Genomic DNA, 27,659 nt, shown 5'->3' on the forward strand with positions numbered 1-27,659 from the left:
AAGAAAAAAATAAAAAAATAAAAAAGGAGAAACATGCCTGACATTTAACTTGTGTGATCCTTCTTCATAATGCTCACCAGGCAGTGGAAGAGAAATGGATACTCAGATAAGGAGAAGGAATCTGGAAGGAAATTGTCATTAAATTGCTAGGGAGCAGCAGGAGTAAAGGGTAACAGGTCAGAAATAGGAAGAAAAAGAAATCTGTGGCTGCAATTACATCAGGCAGTTTACCATCCAAACTCTAGGAGAGTGAGACAGGAATTTGATATTAGTTGATTATTTGTTGCCCGCCAAATGGATACCTGGTCTGTGTCTGTGGCTACTGGGTATGATGCAATACAAATAAAACCACTAGTAGTATTGCAATAAAATGGAACAGCTTTCTGACTAACAGCATTATTTATAGGCAGCTTCATTTGGACACCTGATGTATTTCTTTTGAAGAGTACTACTGCAAAAAGGAAGTCTGTATTTTCAATACAGCTACAGTAACGTGTCATGTAAACCAATAATGGAAATCAGTTGGCATCCTAGCTTGCCAGAGCACCATAACAATGTTATGTCTTAAGGATCAAATAACTTAGACATAATGTCACAGTAACATCTGTTGATGACGTACAAAATCTGTTAATTTGGTATGTTCAGTCACACATTTAAACTCCCATAGTTATGAAAGAAACATTGCACCAGGTATAACACAAAGTGTGGTTTTAAAATTCTTAGAGAGATGGATTAGAGTTGCTACCTTTTGATGCAACAGAAGAACAAATCTGTTTCAGATTTATAAAAGCAATTAGTTAATTTTTTTACAAAGACCTTCACAGGGCCCACATGTATAGGAGCCATACAGAAACCAAAGTTACTACAGGAACAAATTGCTGTAAATGCAGTCTTTTAAGTGAAGTTGTTATTACTGACATAAAGTTCACGTATTTCATTTATTTCACATAAACATTTCTGTTTATGTGTGCTTTTTATATGTCTCTAAGCATTATAAGCTATGCTTATTGGAAGGGAAGAGACAACCATGACTTCTAAACTTGCTGGCTTATGGCAGAGGCTCCACCTCAAATGGTTGCTGACTGCCAAAAGCTGGAGTGATCACAATGTGTCTGCCTTGTTTGTAAGCTTTTCCTAAACCTCCTGTCTTTCAGAAAAGTTGCTTGGTTTACTGGACCTATGGTACAACTCAGTTTACCAATTCCTGTGTTATTTGTGGGTAGCATGTGGTTATTTGGTTTTATCTATACATCTTGGCTAGTTTCAAGTGGACCTGAATAGGCCTATGATAGTCCGTGAAACCAGGTGTACGAACAGGTAAAGATGTAACGCCAAACAGGATGCTAACACACAGAAGATCTCTGAGTTTTTTTACTTACAAGAATGAAGTGGCACATGGGAAAAGCCTAAAACCATTTGCTTGCAGTTATATTTACTTAATTGGAATAGCAAAATAGAGATTTATTCTTAAACTTGTCTATGTTACATGTTAGTAGTTAATTAATATTTTGCTACATTTAAATATCTGTTTAAATCTCTTCTAGCAAGGTACATCCAAATTATTCTTCTGGCTATACAGTACTGTAATAAAATCAGTGGTATGTGAAAACACTATTTTTTCATTTTGCCAAATATTTTTATGATGTAAAGTTACTACCAGCAAATTACTACTTATCTGATTCAGAAGTATTGAAGTTATCTTTCTGCGAATGCTGAGGCAGACAGTGAGGCTCCCTGTATGTACTCCACCACTCAGAGGAGAATTTTAAAGACACTGGGTTTATTGTACTTCATAATCAGTGAAGTGAACATGAATGGGAAACAGATGACAATAATATTCATACAGTATTTGTGTTTTTTTTTTTTTTAAAAAAAAAACACTTTTTTTTTAACAGCATGAATTATTACCCTAGCTACTACCTGTGACCACTCCTCTTTGCTTCTGCTTCATTATAGATGGGGTTGGCTCTATTCTGTAAACCACAAAATAGAATTTTGATTCTTTTAAATGTCTTCTTAAAGTTTGCATACTAATTCTAACAACTGCTTCCTTTGCACAGTCATGGAAGTACTACAGTGGGAAAAAAAATTAGTAATTCCATGTGTGGCAGAGTTCTTCAATACCCAGCTTCAGTTAATTTAAAGGCCTGGTTGGTTTTAAAGATGGTACAGATTGATTTTGTCCAGACCTTTGAACCACCTCCAAATGTTTCATCTTAGCTGAGATGAATAAAAACTAGGGATGTAAATGGAAAGGTTTCCTATCTCTTTTCCCCTTGACTGGAACCATCCACTTCTTCTTCTATTTATAAAGGCAGTGTACCAGCCTTTGACAGCTGAGTATCTAGGACCTTCTGGTCCGAGAGAATTAAAAAGAAATCTGGAAAAGTTTCTAAAATTGCTAGAACTATGACTCCTTAGATGGTTGTATGCATGAGGAGGATACAGACATGATAACAAGGCATCCTTAAAGAAGGAAGCAGACAATAATGGAGGGAAATGAGTTACTGCAGTGGGGATAGGAACAGCTGCTGTGATTCTCAGTGCCAATAATGCATTGGTTTAAAACGTGAAATAAATAGAATTGAACTTCACAAATTAAAAGACCTTCGAGTTTTCCCACCTCCCTGCTAGTGCAGAATTCATTTCCATATTAATTATGTATAAAAGTGTGATTCTTACTATACTGAAAAAGCGTTAATGAAAGAAACTTGAATGTAGTGCGTAGCTGGAAAACATGTTTCCAAGTTTTAGTGTTGTCTACTGAAAACTACGCATGAATAGCATAACATTTTCTTAGCATTTCTTGACTTGTTAATTTTAAGTATCTGTCAAAGTTTCCTATTGGCATTTACATTTCTGGTCCTAACACCAGGTGGGATGAAAAGAAAGCAGGTGTCTATATATTTCCTGCCTTTCACTCGGTAATTTTTGGTAATTGTTTTTGTTTGTTTGTTTGTTTTTAACTTCCTGGTCCCTCTAGAAATACAGCAGGCTCCCTTGTGCAGAAAAGACAGATTGCTTCCTTTTTACTTGACTGCACCTATATTTTTGACTTGTGTGCCCTACAGGAATGCAGAGGATTCTAAGGACAGGAAAAATAAAGAAAATTGTGCACTGACCTAATTTACACTGATAAAACAGATGCTTAAAAATCTATGAGAATAATTTCAAAGAAGAGTACTGTGGTGTATGCCTTGTTATTTTCATCTTTATCTGATTTTTTTATCAGTGCTCTAATAATACTGAAAAAAGTGTAATTTAAGCATAAAGCATTAGCTGTAACATACTAGAGGCATGCATTGTTCTAATTTTACATTTCCTGTCATAGCCTTTAAATACATAACACTCATTTTAACAAGTGCTTTGTATGTCATTTAATAAGTAGGCAGTGACACAAGGACAAAACTCAGAAGCTTAAATTCTTGGTTCAGAGGTCTGAATTTGTTACCTCATTTCTGATTATAAGGCCTAGGTGAAAAGGTGGCTCTCATGCTGTCTCAGGGGTTTTTAAAAATTCTGACCTCTCCTTTCCCAAGAGAGAAACGAATATCAGAATAAATGAATGTTATGAAATGACTCAGCACCCAGAGGTGGTGAATGTTCATCCCTTAAAAAAGGATGCCTCTTGTTAACCAGAGTCACATAGGGCCTATTAAAATGCAGTAGAAATGTTAACCACATATGAAACTCTAGGCCCAGAGTTTGAGTTCCCCTTACAGCCCAAGTGGAAGCCAGGCAGAGCGTGCAGTATGGTGCATTCACCAAAGGGATGGAGCAAGCTGCTCTGGGTTGACCATCAGCTCATTATGTGGCCTATCCCTCACAACATCAAAACAACACTACTTGGCCTTTTTGCCTGCTGGGTGAAAAACACAAAAAAACCTTCAAAGTCTGAATCCAGGTGTTTTAGTCTTGACTAATCAGTGTATTTGGCTTCCTTGGCTATCGATATCCTTTCTGTGATCCAAAAGAATGGAAACTTAATGAAAAATATGAAGATTATTTATTTATGTGAAATACTGTGCAAAGCAGTGGATAAGACAGAAATGGATTTGGCTCTTATGATAAATAAGTCAATTTATTCACTTAATGAAAATAACTCATTATTTCCTTTAGAAGAAACATCTTTAAATGACCTGCTGTGTAAAGGATTGTTTTTTGTTAGCGTCCTACTGGGTCACAAAGGCTTGTTGCAAGGGTTTGTTTAATGTAATTGTTTCTCTGCAGTCATTCCAAGATGATGAGCATTTTAAATATCACTTAAAAAGCCAACCCCTGAGGTATGTTCATAAAATTGTGATGAAAATATCGTTGATTTATACCTTATCAGTAAAACAGGATTGATGGAGAAACACCACCTCCATTAGGAGGTATTCAGGTGCAGCACCTTTTGGAGGAGGTGTGAGATGGAAAGACAGGGTTGTTTAGTTACGCTTACCAGGTAAATTCACTCCCATGTCTCCATTGTTGACAAATAGAAAGTCTTGAACTGCTTTGGATAATTCTTTCTAGTACTAAATATATTGAAGAAGTTAATTCTTGTCTATGTGCTATTGAAAATGAGATAATATGAAGACTTGTAGCTATTCCTTTCAAATGCTTTCCTTTTTTTTTGTTGTTTTTTTTTTGTTTGTTTGTTTTAACCGATTTGCCAGATTCTTACATGTTATTACTACTCTATCCTGTCTATCTTTAGCAATAAAATCTGGTATATTTTTTGGTTTGCAAAAGAAGCCATGTCAAATAATGTTAAGAATTGCTTTGCTATTAAACCTTTTTTTCCAGTTTACACAAGGCTTTGACTCTGCGCTGGACCCTACACTGCATCATATATAAGATAATATAAGGAGAGGTCTGATAGGGTGTCAAAAAATGTATATTATTGCAGCTTCAGAGACCAATTGCAGGGATGAACCAAATCATACCCAAAATGGAATCATATTTTTGGCAGAAGAATGATTAGGTTGGATCCCATGTATGTCTCCTGTTTGTCTCATGCGCTTCAACTTCTTTGAAACAATTCTGTTATAAGCACCAAGTGTCTGGCCTAAAGTACATTCTCTGTTTGTAGCATTTCAGACCTTTCTTGGGAAAGATGACGTGTCTCATGAAGTAGAAGAAGTTTTGGCAGAGAGTCGAGTCCAAAGAAACACCAAATTAGTGTCGGTACTACAGCTCCTGAAAACCCGCTCTGTGCGATGGCAGGTCATTACTGTGGTTGTCACCATGGGCTGCTACCAGCTCTGTGGGCTAAATGCAGTAAGTGTCCTTCTTCAGGCCACATGGCATCTTCTGGGGTGTTCCTTTTTTCTTTTTAATACAAGGATTATATTATACCATACAGCAACCTCTATATCTTTCCATTTTTAGTTGTTCCTTATTAGTAATGGTTTTGTTACAGCAGCATGTGGGAAGGCCTGCAGAATGATGTATCAGGTTTTTTTGTTTGTTTGTTTAATTAAGAAAGGCACTGTTGCATTAAAGTTGATGAAAAAGATAGCGTGGATTAGAAAAAAAGGGTATGCAGCTTCTGTTTCTGATATTTGGATCCTCTGTTTCTGGCCAGTAAATATCTGGTCTGGTATGCTTTGTGTTTGTTCATGTTAGGGAAACTTTGTCCTTTCAGTAGATATTTCTGCTAGGGATAATTCAGTTCTGAACTTACAGAAGTCAGAAAAAGTGCCTGTTAACAGTTTCAAGAAGTCGAGCTGGATGGTTGTTGTTGTTGTTGTTGAATAAGCTGCATTTCAATCCCTTTCTTAGAAAGGAGCAAAAGAGGAGAACAGAATAGTCAATAGAGATAAATCCAATTGACTGTTAATGTGGCTGAGGCTAATGGATATCAAGGTCTTATTTTCAGATTTTTGAGCCTATAGCATCAGCTAGGACAGAGCCATAGACTAATTTAGATTGAATGGGATCTTTGGAGCCCATCTGGTCCAACCCCCTACCCAAAGCAGGACTAACTTCAGATGTAGCTCAGGCTATCAAGGGCTTTGTACAGTTGAGGTTTTATGGATCTACAAAGGTAAAGAGTCCAAAACCTCCCTGGGCAACCTGCTCTAGGTGTTTTCACCATTTCCACTCCCACTGTGAAAAGTATTGAGGCAGAATTTGTCTTGGTGCAACATATGACATCTGAGTTAAATGCTTTACATTGTATGATGTGAATGTTCTCATAAAGTACCTTGAAGTGAAGAGGGTTTTCATCATAGTTGAAGGGTATTAATTGCTTATACATGGAAGGCAATCTTATCACTGCTGAAAGGAACTCTGCAAATGTAACTCCGCACTGTGGTTTTGTGCATTACAGCGTGCTTCAGCTAGCATATTTATTTATTTATTTATTTATTTATTTTTCCCACAGGGCTAATCAGTGATAATAAGTGTAAATGCCTCTGATCTCTAAGTTAACTAGTTCAGAATTATCTCAGGTATCTGTATAGCTTTAAAAATCTTAATACAAAATATTTTGTTCAAGACCGTTGGAAGGATTAGAATGATTAGAATGATTAGAAGTCCGGTATCAAAAAGATATTTTAAAAGGTACTAGGAAGAAGTAAGAAGATTTTCCACACTGTGGGGTGAACTGTAAAAACACGTATATAGATTTTTTTTTTTTAACCATGGATTTCAGTGCTAATGACAAGCTATTTTATTGCTCATTGTGGATACTTTCAGAGAAGAGAATTGTAATTATCTGTCATCCAGTCTTTCTAAGGTTTATCAGCGTATAAGTGAAATGAACTGACACTTATAGTAAGAAACAAACTGTTCAAACAATGAAGCACATTTCCTAAAAAAAAAAAAAAAAAAAAAAAAAAAAAAAAAGGCAACAGCCAAATCTTAAGGGGAAAGAGAAGAGTTTTGTGGCTTTGAGAATATTTAATAAATGACAGAAATTGTCCAGTATTCTTTGGTAGAGCAGAACCACACTCTCATAGCTAGAGTGTGTGTGTGTCAGGGGGTGAGACGTATAGACCAAAATGAATGCAGAAGTTGTTTTAAAGTATCATTAGGGGTTTGCTCTCTGAGATCATACCTCAGAAAAACTGCTTTTGTCAGGAAACCTGGGTGTCAAGTTGGTTATTTCAAGCCTTATCTTTTTATTGTTATTATTTTTACTTTGTTTCTCCAACTGTATGATGCCACTAAACATGAAAAAAAAATTCACACACAATTTACATTCTGAAATGGATTGTTTAACTTGTTCATCCAGAAAAAAAAAAGAAAAAAAAAAGGCAAATGATGAATGCGATCAAAGAGAAGTAGTTGCGCCACTCAGTTAAGAGCTCAGGTTTCAGTTCCTTGTCTCTTCTGCTTGGCTGTTGAGACTGACCTTGATAAGTCACCTGAGGCTCAGAAGTTAAAGGACAGGTACAGATGTGACAGTTAACTGCTGAACCCAGTTCTCAGTTTGTCTGGCTGTGTCTAAGTCTCCTGCTGGGTGTGAGTCACTGTCAGCAAGGATTAACTGGCTGCGGAAGCATCTAAGTCATAGCTCTCATCCTTCTCTTTGTCTATAGTACCCTGTTAGTCAGTCTGGTCTTTTCAACAACTGCCATCTGGGTAGGGCATATGGGAAAGTTGGACCTCTTTCAGGGGAGAGTCTCAGGTCACTCTCAGGGGAAATTACCAAATGGCAGACTTCTGTAATCATCCTGCTGGTATCTGAGAATACTTACTTCATTTTAAGGTTTTAGTTTATAATGAAAAAAATTGTTTTGTTTAAAAACAGTAAATTCATCAGTTTCTACATGGAACAGAAATAATGGTGAAGTCCTGATCATATTAATCTATTCAATTATAATGGAATACCAGACAGTCTGACCTAAATTGAAAAAAGTAAATGAATCCGTATCAGTCTATTTTCATCTGATAAAGTTTATTTGTGGTACGTAGCTACTTTAGCCAAGGTTCTGTGTTTCCAATGGCAAGAAATCATGCTGTGGATGGGGGTTCATGCAGAAATGTATGTTTTCGTATGAAAAAAAAAAACACAAAAACAAAAAAAAAAAATGTAGTGTGCTATTCAAGCTTGCTTTAGAGAAGACCTGGCATCAAGTTGTAGGAAGGGATCAGTATGCATACAGCATGCAACATCATATGCATGTGTTGTTGCCCATCTTTTTTTCAGTGATTTATTTTCCCTTTTTGAAGGGAAGAATTGAAGTCTTCAGGAAGGAATGTATGTAGGGAGCTGGATGAGAGAGAAAGACTGCAAAATGGAGTGAGTGCTAGAGAGGTCCCTGGTGTGAAGAAGTTTGGTAACACCACTGATGGTGGTATAACACATGACACTTTAAGCTAAGAGCTTATAGGAGTGAAAGCTTATGGTAAGCAAAGATAACTTAACTTTCATGCAGCTACTTGTATGCTACAGACAGGAATGCTGAAATGGCTCCAAACTCATAGAATTCAGACTGCAGAGATGTAGCTGTTTTCTTATGGCAAACATTTAGCTGGCTGCTATGGTGAAGTGTTGCTTCAGTCTGTGAAGAAACAGAAACCCACCATAAGAAGTCAGATGTTCCTGTATTGATTTGAACTAGACAGCAGTTGTTTCTGGGTTTTGGTACCTTCTGCCCCATTTTCCACATCTGTTTCATTGCAAAATGTTTAGCCCAAACCATTCATTAACAAAAGCCATGTTAAAAAATAACTTAAGTGAAAGTAAAGTAGTCATCATTAGTCTAGTAAATTTGTCTCAGTTATATCCTAGAATAATGTATTTCCTTGTTTAATGATACGCAGGCTGAAAAACATTCACTTTTTTTGTTTTTAAATGCGTACATCTTGTTAATTTTTACCCTGATTTGTTTTTTGTGCTGTTACAGATGCTAGTGAATGCAACTCAGAACATCATCCTGTCTTCACTGGGACAATTTTTTAATCTAGCTGTTTTACTACTACTCTTAGGATCAATGATCGGTCATTTTTCTCTGTAAAGCCATTTGTGAAACTTTCTGAGTTATAGTTGTTGTTTTTTGGCAAATGAATTCTGGAGTTTTCTGCTTAAGAGACTCTTTAGCATCTTTTTTTTTTCTTTGTTCTTTTTCAAGATCTGTATACCTGCAATATTGCCATCATTTTCTAGAAGTTCTACCTGCTATGCAAGACTGATAACGAGAACCAAATGTCTTACATAGTTTCTAATTTATTTTTTTTTTAACAAACTTGTTAACTTGTAGTATGTGGAAAAATGACATTTTTGTGCTCCATTGTTTTCCTTGTAATCACTGGATAGGCAGATGAGGAGAGGTGTGTAGGATGTCAGAGTAACAGATCCCAAAATTTTTGTTAGGGGTGACAAACTCTTCAGAGGGAATTGGAGCTGATACTTTGTTGTTTCAGTCTGCGCTTTGTTTCAGCAAGCCAAAGAAATGTGTAATTAACTCCAGCACACGTGACACGAAGGCAGACTACTTCATATAGCAAAACTTGCTGCTATCACTTACTGTCCCTGCATCTGTTTTGGTGCCAGCTGATGTAGCAGTAGTGGGCATAACATTCTTAAGTCAGCTTCCCCTTTTCTGTAAGGTGGTATAGGTGAGTTTTCAGTCCTTGGTATTTTATTTTGCTTTTGTTTTATGTAAGATAATATGGATTTTCTCCTTTGGTCCAGGACAAGCAGCTTTGCTGTAGGGTTAGTTGGGAATTTAGAATTACTGTTTTTTAACAAAGCTACCAAGTTAGCACTTTGATGAACAGATGTAGCGTGTGCATAATATGCTGGCAGACAGCAGTATTTTCCTCTTGTGATAAAAACACTTTCATTCATCAGAAAAGCCTTTTCTTTAGCAGTGCTTACCCTGTTAAGGCTTGTCACATGGACAGTATATGGAAAAAATATCACTGCTGTTTTTATGTTTAGTGTCATCACTATCTCTGCCACACGTTATCTCTGGCTTTCAATTTTGTTATCACAGGTAATCAGCTATGTGTTACAAATTCAAGGCTTTTTTCTGATAATCAATTGTTTCAATTGTTCTTCATCCCCTCCAGTGAATCTGTTATCTTTTCTCTCTCCAAGTCAGTCTCTCCTTGCTTGCATGGATTTGGCAGCCAAATTTTTTGGCTAGTTCTTCGTTGTAACCCCAAGCCCAGCATAAATATTATATGGTTTTCATACTTTGTGATGTGAATGGGTCTGTGATACTTACCAGACTTTTTATTTTGAAGTATTACCACTATATATTCTCTCTCTGGATATTGTCACTGGATATGGTTTTATTGACCAAACATGAATGTCCTCCTCTAAGTTGGCATGCTTGTGTTTCTGTCTGTTAATGGCAGGTCCTTCTAGCCTGTGGTTCATTTCATCCTAAAAACTGTTATTTACTGTTCACCAAATGACTGTCAGTCTAACGGTATCTTTCCTCTCTGTTGATAATAAAGAAAGATTACGGTGATTACTTAACTGCAGATGTCCATGTTGCAGTGAAGTGAAAGATAAATCTCACACCTTCTGTCCAGAAAGCAGCAGTTTACATGGTGCCTCTCACTCTCTCTCTCTCTCTCTCTCTCTCTCTCTCTCTCTCTCTCTCTCTCTTTTTTTTTTTCTTTTTTCTGTTCTGGCCTCTGTTGCTACATGCCAATAAAGAGTTCTGTAACGCCACCCAAATTTGGTTTTTAGGTGGTGTGGCTCAGCCACATGAAACCTTTTTGTATCCTATTGTTCAAAGTGAGTTAAAGTGAGTTTGATTTACTCCTGAAGTGAATTAAGGCAAATTGAGTTAAAGCTACTTGTAATTCTGTCTGAGTCTCCAAGCAGAAGTGTAACAGTGTTGTGACTAATCCACCTGAAATTTGCACTTTCCCTTCATTTGCCATCCTGGCCAGCCCTCAATCATTCAGTAGTGCTCTGTATTTTAACAAGTCTGATCTCCGGCAGAAGAGATGCTTGAACTGAATGCTAATAGCTTATAGTTCAAGCCACAATGATTAATATCTCTTTTTCTTCTCTCTGGTATAGATATGGTACTACACAAACAACATCTTCAGTGAAGCTGGGATCAATCCTGAAACAATTCCATATGTTACTCTAAGCACCGGTGCTGTTGAGACTTTGGCTGCTGTTTTTTCTGTAAGTGCAGTTATAGAAGTCCATTAATGTGCTTAATATTTAAATGACTGATTTTATCTCCTTATACAGGTTGAAAATAAACAAAGTGGTATTTTGAAGATTTAGTGTAGTAACTTAAAATATATATTATTTCTCGGTTTAACCCTAAACCCGGTTGTGCTTTGTATGAGTAAGGAAGAGGAAGGCTGTAAGAGCAAGGCCCAAAGAACCATAGGTAATAACTCATAAATTACCTGCTAGAGTGGCTATTGTAGCAGTTTATCTTAGAGTCTTCCCATGTACTTGCTGGAAAGGAGGCAGTGTTGCTGGTGAAGGTTTGGACATAGTACAGGAGGGGGCATTGAGTGTGGACTGCAAAAAAAGAAGTATGTCTGTTCAACATGTTCTGACACTTATTCTATAGCAACTTATGAACAGTGCAGGAAATTCTTCAGCCATTTAAAATATGGGAGTAAATGTTTGTCACCTGGCTCACTGGAAAAGCGAGCACACTACAACAAAATTGTCCCTTGTTGTGTTACATTCTGCTGTCTCACTCACTGAGGGCAAGCAGGCATCCTTTCGTAATCCATGAGCTCCTCAGTAGGTAATGTACCTTTACTATGTGCTGAACATAGAAGAGGATGTTACAAAGGGTACAAAAAGTTATCCATTCACATTCTTTTTTTTTTCTTTTTTTTTTCTTTCCCACTTCAAAATGGAGAAATTGATTAGGAAAAAGTATGGGTTAAACAAACAATTTAAAACTGCAAGTTTCAGTAGGTGACTACACCACTGATTGCTAAAGGAAATTCATTTCTGTTTGCACTGCAATATATAAGAAACAAAGAACAGGTCTTTGGAACAGAAAGTTTCAAACAAGCAAATACTCTTTTCATTCCTTGCTAGAACTTTTTTCGTATCTTCATATATTCTATACCAAGTGAATTTGCAAAATACAGGACACAGCAGACAAGCATTTTTAAATGTCAGAAGAATGGCTTCAGCAAAAATACTTTCCAGTGGCAGAGCAACTGCTTATGACCTATAAAATGTTAAACTAAGTCCAGCTATCAAATTTATTTTGTTATAGTCTAGGACATAAGGAATCTAAAAGGTCACAAATATATTTTTATTCTGATCTTTGTAAATTTCCACCAGTCTGTTTTTGGATAAACCATCTACTTTTCACTTTTTTTTTTTTCTTTTTAATTTGGGGAAATAGTTAAAAATGGAAATCCCTACCTCTTACAATTTCTTCTTTGCATACTCCAGAAACGCTTCTTTCTTACAGTAATTTAAGTGAAGAATACACCTCCTTTGTGGAAACAGATGAAAATTACATGGACATGATTCCATGATATTAAAGCCATTCTATAAATAGGGTCTGTCATCTTCAGTTGCTTCTGTGCTATCAGTTTGTGGAGCTTATTCAGAGCACTCTGTTCATATATAATGAGGTGGTTGTGTCTACCTTGGTTCCTGGTATGTGTGGTAACCTTTTTATGCATGAGAAGAGTATATTTAATATTTTTTCTGTTCAGTCTACTTTCTGTGCCTCTGGAAATGCTGATGTATTAATATCCCCACCCCCTTCAAATTTGCTCTTTCAGTTCAAGAGAAAAGCCTTAATTTTATTTCAGTAATCTTCATAGATGTTTCATTGCTGCTGTTTAAAGGAACAATATCATGAATTCATTTTTTCAATGGAAAGTTTTACAGCTTCATATTTCTATGAATAAGTTCCTCTAAACTTCCTTCATGCCTAGAACTAAGGATGGGAAATTGCCTTCCACTTCCAACTTCTCAGCTGCAATTTTTGCTGTTTAAAAAAAAATATATATATATATATGTATACATTTAACAGTGTTAAATATGGAGTCAGGTGTGTATGTCTTATCGACATTGCTCAGAGGGAAAAATGGGAGAAGCAGGAGAAAGTGAGGAGACAAATTAATATTCCTTGTATATTTTTATTGTGCTTGCCAGCAGAGACTAGACTCTTACTAAAAAATTCCAGGGTTTCAGTAAATACTCCTTCTATCAGTAATGGTAGAATCATAATCAGTAAAAAATATATATATATATATTCTTTTTTTGGTAAATAGAATAGCTTTTGGAGAGATCCACAATGGAATCATGTACTGTTTCTGATCATTATATGTATGTTAGATAGTCATGTGCAAAGACTCTGAACTGTAGTGGAATAATTGGGGTTCATCCATTGATGAGCCCTGAATAAAAGCTAAAGAAATAGATGGAATGAAATATTGAATAGACTTCCAACTGGGAGACATGTCACAGAGGGAAGACATCTAGCTTGACACCATGCTTTGAAGCAGGATACAATATAACTAAAACATTCCCTGGTAAATACTTGTTTATTAGAAGTCTGTTTTTCAAATTCCACAAACTTAGTTAAACTTTGGTAAGAGTGGTTACTGTGCCTTTTTTGTATTTGTCAGTAATTGAGGTTAGTTTAATTTTGTTGTCCTATTCTTAATGGACAGAAATAACAATTTGCCAGTCTTTCTTCAGTGTGGTAATAGGCTGATAGATAGAGACAGAAGGAAATTTGTGAGAAGATTCCCTAAACCACCATAAAATAAAAGGAATCTTACTCAGATTAAGCATCCTGTTTCCATTTTTGCCATCTGTGGCACCACATTTGGTCTTTATGTAATGCTTACGGAAGGAGACTAGCTATGACTACGTAGAGAAGATTATGCCTTAAGCATTTCCCATAAGGTGTTGCATAAGTTTTTACCAATGTGCCTTCCAAAGCCTCTGACAGAGACAAGCCGTGCAAAGTTTTTTTGCGCGTGCAAGCCGTGGAATGAGTTAAAATATAATTCAGTAGTAGAACACAGAAGAACATAGGAAATCCTTTGCCATATCACGGAGAAGTCAAGACAACTAGCTTTCTTAAGCATGAATTGAGGGAGATAATGTTATTCTACTCTGGGATGTCATGAGAAAGGGGCATTCAACTTTTTCTCTGTTTCCTTTAATGTTAATAGATTTTAACATACAAGAAGGAATTTCTTGCTCAGAAAATAACACATCTTAAGACAAGGGTATCCCAGACACATCAGTAAGCGTCCTCATCCCCAACCCATTTCCTCCATTGTATACAAAGGGTAATGCAATTTGTCTCCATTGAAACTCAGTGGCTACACTGGTGTCAGTACAGGAAGAAATACCTTCCAATAACAGCCAGTTTGTGGTAAGTGAAAAAAAATGGGTGGGGAATAGTTTCATCTTGAGGGTTCTTAGGAAGCCTTGTTGTAACATGATTTTTAGTGAGAATTGTAATGCAGTCCTGTGTGACATTGTTGTATTAGATCAGAATAAGCCTTCATCTACCCATAATCCCCAATAGTGTGTAAGTAGAGGACAATGCAAGAATGGGGCAAACTTGGCATTTCCCCCCTTTGCTCCCCTGGCTTCTCCTGACCCTGACAATCTCCTGCACAAGGAGTACAAGAATTAGAAGGTAATATCTCAGTCTTTAATAACCTTGATGGACTTTTTTCTTTGTATTTGTCTAGTTACTTTTCAACTTTTTAGAACCCACGGCATTCTAAGACAGTGAATTTCCCAGTGTAACAACATATTTTATGAAAAAGTCCCTCGTGTTGAGATTAGAGAATATCAGATACAGTAGGTGTGGGCTGTATGAAATCATAGCAGTGTGGATACTCAGTTAACTGCGAAACTATCCTTAGAGAGGTAGCTATCAACACTTCACTGTCATACAAAGAAATATCTAGTGAGATCTGTCCTAGGTCAGTTAGTCCTAAAACTCATTAGTAACATGGGTGAGGTAATAAACAGCCTTTTATAATCACCTGCTTCATCCAAGCTCACCAAGGTTGAAAAACTCAAAAATGTTTGCAATAACTATAGAAGATTTAAAAAAACAGGGCTTGTGGCCTGAAATTGGTGAGATGAAATTCAGCAATGAAAGGTACACAGTGCTGTATGTTGGGAAAGAAAAAAATAATATGCACAAAAACAAAATGTCATGTGGAACTGCGTCAAAAGGCTTGCTGAAGTCAAAATCTATCATGTTTTTCATTTTCTTTTCATCCACTCAGCTTTCTCCCTGACAGTGAAAGAAGTCACACTGATCTGCACTGAACAAATCTGTTTTGACTGTTCTGACCACCTTAGTATCTTCTAGCTGCTGTCAGATTATTTGATTGGTTAATAATTTATCCTAGTACTTGGGAGAAGGCAAGAGTCAGGCTCTGTCTTTCTTCTCCCCATGTAATAGAAGGTAGGTGCTCTGTCTGCCCAGATCCAGTGCTCTTAGACGCTGCCATTGACTCACAAGATTTCTGGGATTTTCACTAATCAAAGTTATGAAAGCCTCATTTTTACTAATAAATTTTGTGGTAGAAAAGGATGATTTGGTGGGAAAAGTGACCTGGCACTGAAGACTGTTAATTTCATCCAAGAGAAATATTTATGCAGCTCATCATCTATAATTTTACGAAACTGCAAATAGTTGCCTCCATGAACAAACAGTTGGCTTCCAAAATTGCCTATCACACTAATCTGTTTTGCCTATGTAATATTTAAATTTTGTGAAATTTTAGATGATTTACTTTACTCAGACCCACAAAAGCATTAGTGAGCATGTCTAAAAAGTAACATGAAAAAAACAAAAACTCAATGATTCATTTAGAATATAAAATACTGAATTATTTTATATGCAGGGAGTCACTAATTACTCCCTAGTTGCAAATTCATCCTCATTTCACAGCTTCAAATGTAAATGTGTGGAATCTTTATGGAGCAAATTTGTGAGTGGAAAAATGCTTGGATTTATGCCATTATATTGGAGAAAAGGAACCATAAAGAATTAGTAGAAAAGAGATACTGACCAAGAAACTTCCCAGACCATGGTATTTGCCGACAGCTGGAGTGTAGGCAGACGCATATTCACTGCAGGGTGAATCGCAGATTGTGATCCTGTTAATGCATACAAGCTTAATCCAGAAATGGTCAACACAATAATTTTTAGATGAAGAAATTAGTGTTCTTAATGATTTTATTACAGCTGTGTACTTCTGGATAGGCAAAATTACAGGTGAGGAAGGAATGGTGTAATGCCTTCCAGGAAAAAAAAAAAAAAAAGCCTCCTTGTGGAAGTCTACCTTACAATAACACTCCTAAATCCTGAGGGATGGTGGGTTAGAGACTGCATTTCTTTGGTACAAATCTTTCTGCAGGACATATTCAGAAATTGAAAATTCTAAAGACATCTGCTTTCAAGCACTGAAATGTTTTTTGATTTTTTTTTTCAGTCTGTTCAGACTGATCTACATCAGGGCATTCAAATACCATCATTAGAAAATAAAGCACCAGCTATGGTAATCTATCATGGACCTAGTCTATCTTTTAGAAATGTGTACTTCGCACAAGACAAAACCTGGCATTTTTAACAAATAAATCATAAACAGAAGGACCTTTGCTTCAAGAATACCTGCATTTTGTTGAAGGGACACAACAGGCATTAGTGTGTTTTTTTGTGTGCTGCCTAAGAGCTGTTCCCAGGCACTACTGAGGCAAAGGCAGCAGGCCAGAGCAAATGCCTACATGGGCTGTGTCTTGGTCGTGATGGTTCAACAGGAGTTGCATATGGAGACCCTGTGCTCTGTGAATGGAAAAATCCACTACCAGGTCAAGATGATTAAGGATACTTTACTGCAAAATAGAAAGTTATAAAGTTCTAAGAAAAACTTAGAAAATCCTTTGCTTAATAGTGATCCTTATAATGGTACCTACAGAAGGTGTGAGGTATCCCATTGTGGCATTAACATAGATACAGGTAGTGATATGAGAGGCAAGGAAGGCACAGACTGATTTAAGGTTTGCGGTGAAATGCAGTGCTAGGCCACCACAGTCCAATCTAGGGGCTTAAATAAAGCACCCTGTTTCTTTGTTTTGCAATTGTATGATTCATACAGCAAAAAGATATACAGAACAATAGGAATCAAACCCCATTTGTAACCCCCAGTCTTTTGTTACTCTCCTTCTCCTGGATGCAAGATACTATGCACCATGTCATAAATAGACATGACAGCAATGTAAATGTGATTATTCATTTCAGCACAGCTATTTAAAATGAAAATAACACAGAGTTGGCTTGTTGCATTGTCTGAATCTAGACATAGTCTTGCTTAGATCTATACCCAAAATACATGAGAAAGAAAGTATGGCTACTCTTTATGTTAACATATAGATCCGATTTCTGTATAGAGGTGAGAAATGAAGAAAATCTAATAGGGTTTTCTTAGTATGATTTGTGGCCAGGAAATATATAAGTAATAGATCTCCCTTTGGGCTGTAGAACTCGCTTACGTATTCATTTTTTCCCCAGCTTGTCTGATCTTTTCTAATGCACTCTGCTTTCATTATGTCAGCCCCAGTATCAGCAGCTGACTCAAGTGAAAAGATTGATGTTTGCTTTTTAAACTTTATTCACAAGTGGTTCCTGCCAGACAAAAGAAAGTTATGTTAACTGTTAACTTAGTTTGCATATTGGTTGCCTTATTATCAGCAAATGTTTGTGTTGAGAGATTTTGATTGCAATATTTTTTTACACATTTTCAATAATTTCAGCTGTGTTAATTACCATGACTCTGGGTATAGGTTTCTACAAATGCATGTTTATGATCACACTTACATAAGTATCAGCATACACAATTTGGCAAATAATTCAGTGCGCTATCACAGAAAACAGTTGTAAGATTCTTTTTATGGCTATACTTGAGCATATGCTGAATTTCTTGTTATTTCATTTACTCTACCACATAGTATATTTTGACTTGTTGCAGGTCTTCAATAGGTAAGTGATGCCAGTGCTTACCAGTGGAGCATTCAGAACTATAAATACTTGAAAACTGGTGAATCATTTTCTACTTCCTATGAGTCATAAGCATCTTAGTGGGTTTTGCAAGATAACAAGATTTGGATTTGTATAATTAAAACCAAAAATGAACTTGTCGTCTGTTTACAACCTTATGTACTTTTTTTTTTTTTAACCAGGGAATCTTCAGGGTTTATTTGAGCATTTGTTTCCATCAAGAAAATGGGAACAGAAATTTGAAATACTGATGCATTGTCATAGGTTTTCTTAAGAAATCCTCAAAAATAAATTAATTTGGGAACTAAATTTTAGTTAGAAATACTGTTAACCTAAACAACTTCATGGAATGGCTGCTGAAGCATCTGTGTACTTAAATCAAAAAATCCTTTTAGCCCTGATGAAAGATGGGGCCTTCTGAGAGGCTTTTCTGGTGTGGACTGGCTCCCGTTTGAACAGCTTTGACCTGTTCATGCTCCCTGGATGCTTCTGCTTTGCCTCCTGACTGCCTGCATCCCTGCTCAGGCCAGTAGCAAAGGCACAGAGCCATGGCTTTCCAAATGCTAGTGTAGCTTTTCACTGTAGCACAGCCTTGTAATTCATGGCCAGGCAGGGAGCAGGGGTTTGGTTGTTGCACTTGCCTTATCCTGAGCTTGACTCAGTGCAGAATCCCATTTCAGCAGAGACTCATTTGAATCTGTGCCATAGGCAGATGTCTGGGTGTTTTGTTTGGTTTGAATTGGTGATGCAAGAGGTGGGCCATGCATTTGAACAAATTAGAGGTTTCCTTAGCTTTAAACTGGAAATAGGTTGTTTCTCCCTATAACTGGGAAAGTTAATCATGTCTAATGGAGAAGCCTTCTTAGTCAGTATTCTGTAGATTTTGTAGAGTTGTTAGTGTGATTTATTTAGGATTAACTTTGAAAATGATTATACAATTTCCAGCAATTTCGGTACATCATAGTATCTGTGTGAATAAGTACAAAATTGCTGTTTACTTTCTCCAGTGAACAAAGTTGGTCCATTCTATAAATCACAAGAAATGCCACCAGGAATTATAGTTGCAAATTCTTTAGGGCAGAAACTGCAGGAAGAACCCATAAGTTGAAGCATTCAAGTTCCTCAGTGCTGCTGTATTAAATAAATAACAATGACTCTGTAGGACGATGAAAGATTGGGAAACCTGGCATTAGCTCACGGAAAAGAACTGTTTCATGTGGATTTGTTCTGTTGTCTTCCCCACTCATCTCTGGATAAGATAGAATTTATATATATTAGCAAGTATTATTCTCTTCTGTAAAAAGCATATGGAGCTTGCAGATCTGCTGTAACTGTGCCTGGGCTTTGCTGCTCTCAATTAAAACTGGGAGTTCCTCACCAACCCACCTAGATTTCCAGATATATCCAGACTACTTATTCTCAATGTATGTAGGCACAAGAGTTTGTATGTATTTCCTTGGAGTCCTCTCTTATTGGGGTTTGCTTTACCTTGAGGTTGAGAGCCAGAAACTGTTTAGCACTTTTTTCCACATTTTGCTCTGTATATGAACCATTTTTCCTCTGAGACAAACATTCATCCTTCATGCCTTTTTAATACAAAACCCACCAGCTGGTGTAACACTAAGATTGTTTAATTACAACCACCAGTCTGTAATTGAAAAAGTAAGGGAAAGTCACTGGTATGACAAATTACATGTGCAGCATCCATTGCTGAACACACTGCAGAAGTCTCCATCTTCTAATGGACCCATTGGATAAATTTACATCCTTCATAGTTATAAAAAATGTCTCTTGGTTAAGTTTATGTGTGGCCACATGTATTTGCGAGATGGATTCATTAATCAACATTCAAAATATTTGGCATCTTGTAGGGTTTTGACAGCACAGCAGCTGCAGTTTTAGAACATTTGGACTCCATGAGTACAATGTGAAACCTTAATAACATCAGAGCGGGTCTATTTTAAACACTGCTCTGAAATAAATTATGTTATGGAATCTGTGGTAACTGTCAAAATGAGTATATTTCCTCATTTAAAGAAATAAGGAATGCTAAAGCTAGCTGCAGAGCTGCTAGCTGTGTTCTGCCATGTCATGGTACTCTCTGGTGTGGAAGTCCACCTCTTCAGGGTAATGAGGATGGCATGTTTTGAAGCCTTTTCTAAAAACTACTGGTAAAACTGACATTGTGGGAGAAGTGCTTACACACGAGGCATTTCCTCCTTGAACAACTGTGTGCTTTCCTGTAACACATTTCTTCTAGATGCTCACAGTGGAAGTGTATGTTGTCTCCAAAAATTAAGGGTATTGCTCCAGATTTCATTTTATTTGCTCATTTAATCTTTTGCTCGAGGGATGTCTGAAAGAGGGATTTCAGTCTCTAGCAAATAACAGTGTGACAAACAGTCACAGGATTCTGACTTTAAGTTATTCAAAATGATACATTTTGGGCTTCATAAATTGTTTTATCCTTCTCATAACAATGCCAATTGTAACTGATAATTATGGTAGTTGTCAACAAGAATAGTGTATTAGGAAATATTATGATCTAAAATAGGTATTAGCCTATTTTAATGAGTCTGACTAGCAAAGAAAATTCAGTTTCATGTTGCAGCTTTTCAGGAATCTTTTCACTGTGTTCTTTTCTAACAGAAAAGTATTCAGATTTTCTGACTGTTAACAATGTTGTATTATCTTAAGGTGTTAAATATAAATCCAAATTGTGCATGAATGCACAGGTATCTGTTCTATAATCCCTTGTCCTAGTGAGGTTTTCTGATGGATGGATTTCATTTATATGGCTATTCAAGTGAAATCTAGATGATGACTAGATGTTTTTTTTTTTTTTTTTTTTTTTTTTCTGAATTCAGGTGAACCAGAAATTAAAAACAAATTTTAGATTAATAAAAATTACTTAATCTAAGCTAAAAAGTTTTTTTGCTTAAACCTTTCAAGTTTATGTTGAAAGAGATGTTGAATGAGCTGTTGAAATTAAGAAATAGTTGAAATGCAAAAGCAAGGAATTAATTTCTTTCAAAATATGACATTTAAAAATTGTATATTTTAAGAATATTATTATAGGAATTTGGTGCAAATTTGTAAGCAGTTAAATCAATGTAGAATTGTGTAAACATAATTGTGAGGAGAATTATGAACATAGCATAGCTGATATGTAGTACAAAATCAATTCAGTTAGTTTTAGTTTTGGTCTTCATACTTACCAAAAGAGCATATTACATTGTCTGATGCCAATTTTTGTTTTCCAGGGCTTAGTTATTGAGCGACTGGGACGCAGGCCTCTTCTCATCGGAGGTTTTGGGTTGATGATTGTCTTCTTTGCAATTCTTACCGTGTCTCTGACTTTACAGGTAACAGTACAGTCATTAGATATTTTCGTTCTCTCTTTTGTCTATTTTAAACACCAGGTACTTGATACTTGTTTGCCCCAGTGTTCCTCTATAAGCCAATCCTTTTAATTGGTTTGATGTAAGGATTCAAAGGTCTGTCTTTTGCTTGTTTATAAATCTGGTGTTTTCAAAGCACTGTAGTTAGCTGTAGCAGGTTTTGCATTAAGAAACCATAGGGGCTTTGGAACATTCATCTCTCATCAAATGAAAGACTCAGGCATATCATGAACTATCATGAAGACAGTTTTACCCATAGTTGGGAAATGTTATATTCTGTGTTTTTATCCTTGCTTGTAAAGCAGTCTTCTTTCATATTATTTCATCATTATACTTAGGCTTGGATAAGTATCCATGTTTACTCTTCTATCAAGTCACATATTTTTATTAAAAATATAAAGACTTGGCCTTTGCAGAACATCTGCTCTTAAGTTTTCAGATGTTATTAGCAGTTAGTTCTCCAGCTCTTTCAAATGGTCAAAGGATAACCATTAAAACAATCTAAATACTGAGCCTAAATCATTTTTCCTTGTTTAGCTTCCATTTTCATAGTCATGCAGTTTCCTTCAATTTTTGAGGGCCTTAAGATGTAAAACTGACAGTTTGGAACAACATGGTTTTGGGTGATCTTTCAGCAAGCTGTTTTTTCTGCTGTTGTTGATTTCCATGTTTTTCCATTAATATGACTTTCAAATCATACTTCTTGGCTGAAGAGAGTCTGTTTTGATGAGCAGGTGCATGCAAGACCATTGCAAAGTTTTATTTGACTTACCTGTGTGTGTAACACAATAAATCTTTACTTCACATACCTCTCATGACAGCTATAAGACAGCTCTTCAGAAGAGAGCTATTAATGCAAGTTTTGTAAGCTGAGTAAAAGGTGTTCTTCCAAAACTTGTAAAACATAGTTTTATACATGAGGACGTTCAGCTATTGGAAATCTCTGAAGTTTGAGTGCCTTTCTGTTTTACTTCTTTTCAGAAGTGTCTCAATATCTTCAATACTAGAGGGTACAAATAGACTTGATCTCAGGGCAGTTTGTATCTACTCTGTATTTGCACATTCCCTCTCTCAGTGCCTTTAGAGTCTTTGGATGTGAGTTCACTACAAGTCCCACTACAGATGGGAACTCCAGAATATGTAATTTCAGTAGGTTTACGAATCACTTGCTTTCTGTTAATGCCTAGGAGACCACTAGCATGTTTTCTGCATAATAGACAGACTATAAGAAAATGGGGGTCATTATTTAGTATTGAAATAAATAAATACTTATTTTACAGTGCCACTTAGGGTGATATTACAGTTATATGTACCTTGATCAAATTTGCAAAAATTGTAAAATTCTAATAAAAGCAGTATTTAAACTTTGCTGATGAAAAAAAAAAAAAAGAGAGAGAAAGAAAAGGGAATCCCTGAGTTTTTCCTTACTTAATAGTGTTCTTATTAAGCATTCATGTAGATAGTTAAGAAAGAGAGTCCTGAAAACTCAGTAGAAATCATGCAGAGTATTTCATGTTCCTATCATTTAGAGGTATGAATTGAGAGAAATCTACTTTGAAGTAAAATAAAAAGATTGCCTTGTGAGGAAAATAGGTGATTCCATTTACAAGTCCACTAAAGAACCATTTATATCTTGTTCGATTTTCCCAGTAGCTGTTACTTGCACACATGACCTTCCTTGTCTGCAAAATAAGGTTATGGCTAAAAATGCCTAGACTGTGGCTTTCATGTGCTATGTGAAGTTTCAGATACAGCTGTCCTACCCAAAGGCAGCCTTCCATATCTGGACTTCTGCCCAGCCTTTAACTGGAGAACTTAGAAGCTCTGTGGATCATCATAGCTGCTCTTTAAACATGCTTGAAATATCTGAGGAGGACAGAGATGCAGAATCTGTGCAACAGAAAGAAAAAACTCTTTTCCAGATCTGCTTGAACTTTAGCACAAGAAGTTGTAGACCTTTAGAGTTGCGACTTCTGTGGTGCAGGAGGTTAGCTAGTATTTCTCTTACAGAGAGCAAGACCTTCTATCCAAATAATCTAATAAAATTCTACAGAAATGTTGTGATTTTCTAAAGTAGTCCTAGACTAAATTCTGAAATAGAGAATGAATTGTGGAAAAAACTATTTCTGATTTTTTAATACTGGAGATAAGTACAATACACTTAACATTAATGTCTTTTTTTCTACCCAGAATAATGTGCATTGGCTTCCTTACCTCAGTATATTTTGCATTCTTGCAATCATTGCATCGTTCTGCATTGGACCAGGTATGTCTATTTTTCATGTTTCTTTGTACATCAAAGCCCAGCTATTCTTGCACTGGCAGTAATGTTTACAAATTGCTTGTTAGTAATATCACTTAATCCTTGTCTGAAGACCTCAGGGGGTGTAAGACAAGGAAAGGTAATAGCAGCACACAGTGATAGCCACATACATAATAAAAACCCAAGTACACACGCATTCCTAATTAGGTGTCAGAACTAGTGCCTAAACTGCAATCAGTACCAAATTATAATGTTGGCAATTATTGTAGGATTGCTTCTGTTTTTTTAAATATATATAGAGTCTAGTAGCTAGGTGTTCATTTATCAATGCTTATGTTAACAGGTTAATGCCAGTAGTACACTGGGAGACAAGTGGAGAGAGGAGTGGAGCAATTGAATCTTGCAATCCCCTTGTCCTTCTGTAGGTTCAGCTAAGTCTCTAGTATTACTGGTATATGTTTTTTATAGACTGAAGTAGTTTAGACTGAAATAGAGCTGCTCTTGCTATTTCAATACCTAATGAAAGTTAAATGTTGACTTGAAAGTTCTGAAGAACTTCCCTTCAATTGTTTTAAGTAGCTTAAATAATTTAAGTGCAGCTACTTATAGCATTTCTTTGTTTCTTCCATAAAAATCTTTTGAAGTGAGTTCTAATTTGTTGCATATTGCAAACACGTTCCACCAATTTTTAGAATCTGCAGATCAATATGTTCTTGTGTGTTGTATTTTCAGCATCTTAAAATTAATTCTCTACATTTCTCCTTTACCTCAATATTCATCATAATAGATTCCATTTTTCTTCACTTAGCTTCACATAGACCCTTGCTGAGACTATTCAGAATTTCCTGTTTTACTTTCCACTGCCTTTGGAGCAAAGTGTCTGTAGATATATGCAAGATCGACAGGTTTTTTTTTTAATATTACTTGTTTTCTCCAGAATTTTTTTAAAAACATATCTCCTTCTCTGTTTTTCACCATGCTTATTGTTTTCAAAGCCAAAGAACATTGTAATGTAAGAGCAGCTACCTAGTTGGCTTCTCCACCTCTTCTTTATACCCAACAGTAGTAGGAATATCTTGATAGTATTGAACATTGCTTTGCTTTTTATGAAAAAATTGGTAATTGACACTGCAGTGGCTGAGAAGAAATTACCAAGAATCATATCTTGGCTCCTCTGCAATTCAACAGCAGATTTTTAGTTGACTTTTAATGGGGCCAGATTTATCTTCAGTGAAACTTCTCTGAGAGGGGTTATCTCTGTTTTGTTTAGTGGGGCTTAGGAGCTCTGAACTACTTTCCTACCTCTCAGCTGGGAGCATTTCTCTTTCAGAATATGAAAGCAATTTCAATTATTGGCCATGTTTTAAGATGGATGAATGAGTCTCTTGATGCTGTTTAATCATACAAGAATCTATCAGTGCAGAAGAAAAGAAGGCCGAGTAGGGCAGCTGCACTTCTTTTTGTGCAAGCAATGATATTTAGGTTCCAAAACTGGAACCAAACTATTGTACTGGTCTGCCTAGGTAGGTTGGGCCAACCCCAAGTTCCAGAATTTCTGAAGCAGAGAGCACCTGAGAGAAACTGTGCCAATTTAGTAGTAGTGGCTACAAGAGGACTTGGACCTTAGGATATCTTCATGGAAGATTGAAGTTACTTGGCAAATCTCAGAATTTGCTGGGTTTCTTAGTGTGCAATATTACTTTGTATTGCTATTCTATGATCTAAAATTTAGTTGAATAACTAATCAAACTATTGTAAAACTTGCTAATTTAAAAAAAAAAAAAAAGACAAAAATGCTGCTGCAGATGTAAGATTGCAACTGTGTGTGAGGAATAAGAGATGAATTCTGTGGAATTACGTATCCTTATGTTTCCTTAAATAAATGAAATGCAATACACTGAACATTTCAAGATAGATCAGAATTATTCCCTAACTGAAAAAAATTTCAGTGTTTCCTTCAAGCAAGTCAAGTATGGCACTACAGTTAAAACAGTAATATTTTGAGTAAAATAAATACAAGAATGAAAAGATTATTCTGAGATTCCAACATAAGAAAATTTGGAGTCCAATGGATTTCCACATTTTTTTTGCAGTTTCAAGGATGTCACTCTGCAGCTGGTCCTGAAGCTGCATTATCATCATTATCATTATACCTTCTCCCGTTGTAGCCTACACAGGTAGTACTTACTGATCAGTGACCAGCTGCATGTATTTATTTCTGTCCCAGTGTGCAAGACATTGTAACATTTTTCGGTTATTAGTTAACTCACATACAGTTACATAACACATTTCATTTGTTCATTTTGCATAAAAGGAAGGGCATAATTAATAAAAGGGCATAATTAATTCACAGTAGAACTAAGAAAGTAATGAATTGCATGGGTTAAATCTTCTCTTTCTGAAAGACCTATGTTAGATGGGTAGAGGTGGGCTTATAGAAAGAAGAAGATCATTACCCACAATCCATATACTAATTAATTGATCTGGAAAGACAGAGGAATGAACCTCATCATGCTTTTGTGTAACAAAGATAAGATCCAGTTCAGCCAGGTTTCAGAAACTTGAGCATTAGGGACAATCTGTAATGCTGCTTTGAAACATTTTGACAGCATGCCTAATGAGTTCTCTGGAACTCTTCCTGTGATCTTAGTTTCAAACTTTGTAAAATTTAAGTAAGGGTTGAATCATGCATCTCTTATTTATGGAATAAAACTATTAGTGTTGGCTTCTGTGGAACAAATTCTGTCTGAACAAAAATGACTCATGAGTAACGATTCTGAGTCCTAAATTACTACAGAAAGATCAAAACTGAATAGTGTGTACTTCTGTTCTTTTATTCCAGAGCTCTGCAGTCCAATGGGAAATCTGTATTTCTGGATCTTCCTAGATAGGGCAAATAACGCTCACTAGCTATTTTCAGATGACTTAAAATCTTGACTTTGTTTTTTTCAAAAATATATTGTGACAGTTATTAAACTAAGGTACCCTATATATGGCAGAAATGATGTTCATATGATACACGTACTAAGGAAAAAAGTTATTTCTCAGGGAAGTGTGCAATACCATTGGAGTGTCATGGTAAACAAAAATATCATTTATTATAATGGGAAAGTCACTAATGAAAATTAACCTTAATTTTCATTTCCTTCTACTGTTGGGGTTTTAGTAAGAGCAAATAAGTAAACAAGAACCCATTTCTGAACAGATCTCCAATGCAGTGGCTGTTAGAGAATGTCTAAAGAAAAGTATGAACAAGGCAAGCACGTAAGACGCTTTTCCAGAAGGAGTGCAAAATTTTTCAGCTTAGTATGTTCCTGAGAATAGTTTCTAAGATTTTCATAGTCTTGCATGAATTTGTTCATTCTCTGTCTGAAACTGTGCAAAATTTTAACGTCTGCAGCATCATTTGGCAAAGAAATCTGCATGTCTACCACCTGCCATGTGTATAACTACATCCTTTGGCTTTGTGATGCCTTCTATGTCTTCCATTGGAAGAAATGGAATAGTTGATCCTCTTCCTCCCTCTTCAGGTTTCTTGTGATCCTGTAGACTTTTACCTTATCACCTTTTCTAGACCGAATGGCTATTTCTTATTGCTTCCTTCTCAAGAGATATTTTATGACACCCCTTTAGTAGGAAAGTTTCACACTTAAATATCTGATATTTTTTAACACTCTGGTAGTTTAATGAGACAAGACTGAGGCTTAGAAATAAATTTCCCATCTTTCTGGTCAGTAAAAAGTTTTTTCCACCAGAAAATTAATGTATTTTTTTATTATTATCAAGTTGCAACTTTTAAATATTTTTAGCCTTTCTGTAGAAGGCTGAGCATCATTTGTTTATATTGTTTAACCAAGTGCTATTGTCATGGTCAGTAAGCTCATGCTTACTGTCTTATGAAATTCTTCTGTAGAAGAACCTTGCTCTTTATGCTCTTATTTAGAGCATTTCAGCATTCTTTGGAGTAAATCCCACATGGTTTGTAATGATTCTGCAGATACAGATCTTCATCTAGGATGAATTCACTTTACCTTCATTGATCTATTGGTA

The 27,659-nt window shown here is 36.0% G+C and overlaps 1 protein-coding gene across 1 annotated transcript in view; it reads left to right on the forward strand.

Moving 5' to 3' along the window:
- SLC2A9 (solute carrier family 2 member 9) overlaps positions 1–27,659 on the forward strand; it is a 101,216-nt gene that overhangs the window by 39,710 nt on the left and 33,847 nt on the right. Inside the window, exons 7-10 of the mRNA XM_040556448.1 lie at positions 5,075–5,262; positions 10,979–11,089; positions 21,209–21,310; positions 23,537–23,612. Coding sequence (XP_040412382.1) covers positions 5,075–5,262; positions 10,979–11,089; positions 21,209–21,310; positions 23,537–23,612 — 477 coding nt within the window. The remainder of the gene's footprint in view (positions 1–5,074; positions 5,263–10,978; positions 11,090–21,208; positions 21,311–23,536; positions 23,613–27,659) is intronic.

Source organism: Cygnus olor, chromosome 4, assembly GCF_009769625.2.
Source record: "Cygnus olor isolate bCygOlo1 chromosome 4, bCygOlo1.pri.v2, whole genome shotgun sequence".
In the NCBI taxonomy this organism is placed as follows: domain Eukaryota; kingdom Metazoa; phylum Chordata; class Aves; order Anseriformes; family Anatidae; genus Cygnus; species Cygnus olor.